This window comes from Anopheles stephensi, unplaced genomic scaffold (genome assembly GCF_013141755.1).
Source record: "Anopheles stephensi strain Indian unplaced genomic scaffold, UCI_ANSTEP_V1.0 ucontig313, whole genome shotgun sequence".
NCBI classification, from domain to species: domain Eukaryota; kingdom Metazoa; phylum Arthropoda; class Insecta; order Diptera; family Culicidae; genus Anopheles; species Anopheles stephensi.
Genome location: NW_023405251.1, coordinates 1 through 3,835, shown reverse-complemented (window position 1 = coordinate 3,835; position 3,835 = coordinate 1). Strand labels below are relative to the sequence as shown.

Genomic DNA, 3,835 nt, shown 5'->3' with positions numbered 1-3,835 from the left:
TAACAAAATCGTCTATCTCGCTCTGTCTAAGCAAAAAGTAAACCTACCAAAGCGAGAAAGGATGATGATTTTCTAACCTGGGTTTCTCCAACGGAGAGCAGCATTTTGTATCGTTCATTTACTCATCCTTTTGCTTGCCTTCGACATTACTTGTGTTTATGAATATTATTCATGTTTGTATGTACTCCATGCATATATGTTTGTGATGAATGCCAGTCTGTCATTACCAGCGAGTGTCAAAAAACGTGTCTTTCCGTAACGGACAATTTTTGCGTAAAAAAGAGAGGATTTTGATTTGAAAAATGTCGGTTAGCGACAGAACCTTTAAGGTGGATTTCTCGCAAATCCCAAGAAAGCCCACACGCACGGAAATTTTTAGCTTCCTTACGGACAAGCTAAGCCTAAAACCGGAAAAGCTGGAAATGGTACAATTCCTGAACCTTTCCACATCTGTGGTGGTGGAGATGAAAGAGGAGGGCGATGCTCTCTTAATAGTGGAGGTGCATGATAGAAAGCACACCATCACGTGTAACGGTCGGGATCACGCGATCCCAATCACAATGGAGGACGACACCAAAGTCGTAACCATACAGGAGGTATCCGCCAAGGTGACTAACGCGGATATTATATCAGCTTTGGAGGCCTTCGGAGAGGTGAAGGGGGCAAAGGACCTCCTCTGGGAGGAGCCTACGCCTTTCCCAGGCGTAAGAAACGGCAACAGAGCGGTGAAAATGTTAATTAACAGGCCCATTCCATCATACATCACCATAAAGGGTGAGCGGGGTAGGATCACATACCGCGGGCAGGAACAAACCTGCATGTACTGCGATCAAATGGTCCATTACGGTGTTTCCTGCACACAAAACAGGAAAAATAACAGCCAAAAGGCATCAGGTGTCAACCAGCGCCTATACTCGGCAATAGTACAGGGCAACCACACTACGGCCAAAGAGGGCTCAACAGAAAAAGTGGTAACCACAAAAAGTGTCCCCACCCAAGTGGGTACAATTACTAGAAAAAAATCCATTGACGAACCAGGCTGCAGCAAAGCACTGGAACGCATAGACTACGGTAAAAGTGTCTCGAACACTATGACACTTAACAAAAGAGCAATGTCCGACAGCTCCTATCCAGACACAGACGAGGAAAAAGCAGGGGTCTCCCAGCATGATTTTAAAAAGCCACACAAAAAAAGCACCAAAACGAACGAACGTAGCATACTATAAACTGCCAAACAGGTTTTTTGTTGTATAGGTTTTTGTTAACATATAAAAAAAAGAGAAAAGATAAATTTGTTCAATATTATGACATCCACATTAAAAATACTACAAACAAACATAACCAGCCTCATTAAAAACAAAGACGAGTTAGAAAGAATTCTACTCGCACAAGACATCACAGCAGCTTGCATCTGTGAAACTTGGTTAGACGACAATAATCTACATAAATCCAAAATCCACAACTACAACCGCATAAACAGCAATAGATCGGACGGCTATGGAGGCACTGCAATTTACCTCCAAAAAAACAAAAAATTTAGAACAATCAATAGACTTAGTAACGAAAACATACAAATCACAGAAATTGAACTCATACAGGATAAATTCAAAATAATTTGCATCTATGCAGCCCCTAGGACCCCGATTCAAGACTTCAAAGACACCATTACGCAAATAATACACAATACAAACAACAGGAAATGCCTAATAGCCGCAGACCTCAACTCGCATCACACCTCATGGGGAAACCCTTGGAGCGACAATTAAGGTACGTTTATAATTAACGAAATAGACAATACTCAACTAACAATTTTGCACAACAAAGAACCTACATACATCCCCACAGACTTAAACAAAAGAAATACAGCAATAGACTTAACATTCGTAACAGAAAACATAACCGATAAATGCACAAGGGTAGTACTAGATCACCACATGGGAGCCACCAATCACAAAACAATTATCACAACTATAGAAACAATCAATCACAAACAAGCCCGACTAATAACAAACAGGAAAAAACTTTACCATGAATTAAAACAAATGGAAATAGAGGAACACACCTCAGTGAAACAAATTTTCCAGAAAATAGACACACTAGTAAAAGGAAACACCTCTAAATCAAAAAAACCACTAAAAATCTGGTGGAATAGAGAAACGGAAAAAGCTTGGAAGGTAAAAAACAAAAGTAGACAAATTTTCAATAGAAACAAAACAATAGAGAACGAAATTGAATTCAAGAAAAATCTAGCTAAATTCAGACTAATTAAAAGAAAACACAAAATCCAAAAATATGAAGAGAAACTTAGCGAGATAAACAATTACACTAACACCACAGAATTATGGAGATTTATAGGAAAAATCGAAGGCAAAAAAACAAACACAAAAGATGAAAATCTCATCCACAACAACAAAGAGGCAGCAAAAACATTTTTAGAAGAAAATTTTCAAAAAAATAAGAAAGGGAACAAAAAACCTTATCAATATGCTAGGCCATTAAACAATATCATGGACGAAGAAAGATGGCATAACATTCTAAAAAAAAAGAAAAATACAGCCCCAGGGCCTGACAAAATCTCCTACGAAATTCTGAAAAATATAAATAGACCATCGGTCAGTAAAATAGTAAAGGAGATAAATAACATGTGGGAAAAAGGAAATTTAAAAAAGCAATACAAACACATAGAAATAGTGGCGATCCCCAAACCAGGGGCTGATAGAAACAACGCTAAAAACTATAGGCCCATAGCTATGATTCCGGCTATCACTAAAATCATAAATTCAGCAGTGTTAGAAGACCTCAACAGACACTGTCACAACAACAACATTATACCAACAACTTCTTTTGGCTTCAAAAAAAACTGTACCACAAACCAATGCGTCAACTATTTAGTGAATGAAATTACATCCAACAAAAGAAAAAACTGGTTAACTGGAATAATGTTTATAGATTTAAAAAGCGCGTACAACAACGTACACACAGACTCGCTCATACAAATTTTGGAGCAAAACCAGATTCCGATAGAAATCATTAGATGGGTAGGAAGTTTCTTAAACAACAGAACGATAGAAATAAAATCAGAAGGAGAAAAGCTAAAAAAATTAGTGTCAGACGGTTTACCACAAGGGGATGTCCTCTCACCCACCTTATTTAACATCTACACCAAAAAAATCCACGAAACACTCAACAATAGCGACGGAAAAGTTTTACAGTATGCGGACGATTTCGTAATCATTCAAAAAGGGAAAACAGCCACAGAACTGGAATATAAGATGCAAACAGCGATCAATAGTTTTTCAAATACAATCCAGGGACTAAAGCTTCCAATTAACATAGACAAAACAAAATTTATGATCTTCAGCAAGAAACCCCAAAACATCACTATACAAATAAGAAAACCAGCGAATAGAAAAAGTTACAGTTTACAAATATCTCGGAGTGTGGATTGATGGCAACCTATTTTTCAAAAAACATGTAGAAGAACTCAAGGATAAAGCTAGAAAAAGATTACAGTTAGTGAGAAGGATATGTAACACCAAAAACAACCTCAGCCCTACGAAAACCATTACTGTACACAGAGCCATTATAAGGAACATTTTGGAAACTGGCTCCCTGTACACTCTAAATGCAAAAAAAAACTTACTAAACTCAATGAATTCAATTACAAACCAGTCACTCAGAAAAGTAACGGGTTGCTCTAAAACAACCCCTATTAACACGCTAATGGCGATTGCAGCCGAAACCCCACCACACATTAGAGCAAGTTATATAGCCAAAAAGGACATGGTCAAACATTAATTTACTCTCCGATCCATAGGGACCAATGAGAAGAACC

The 3,835-nt window shown here is 37.9% G+C and overlaps 1 protein-coding gene across 1 annotated transcript; it reads left to right on the top strand.

Moving 5' to 3' along the window:
- The first annotated feature begins 281 nt into the window (after positions 1-281).
- On the top strand, positions 282-2,641 carry LOC118516543. The gene is made up of 2 exons (XM_036062487.1): positions 282-1,238; positions 1,630-2,641. Exon 1 carries the CDS (start codon positions 303-305, stop codon positions 1,224-1,226), a length of 924 nt encoding a protein of 307 aa, XP_035918380.1. The 5' UTR covers positions 282-302; the 3' UTR covers positions 1,227-1,238; positions 1,630-2,641.
- Positions 2,642-3,835: the final 1,194 nt, after the last annotated feature.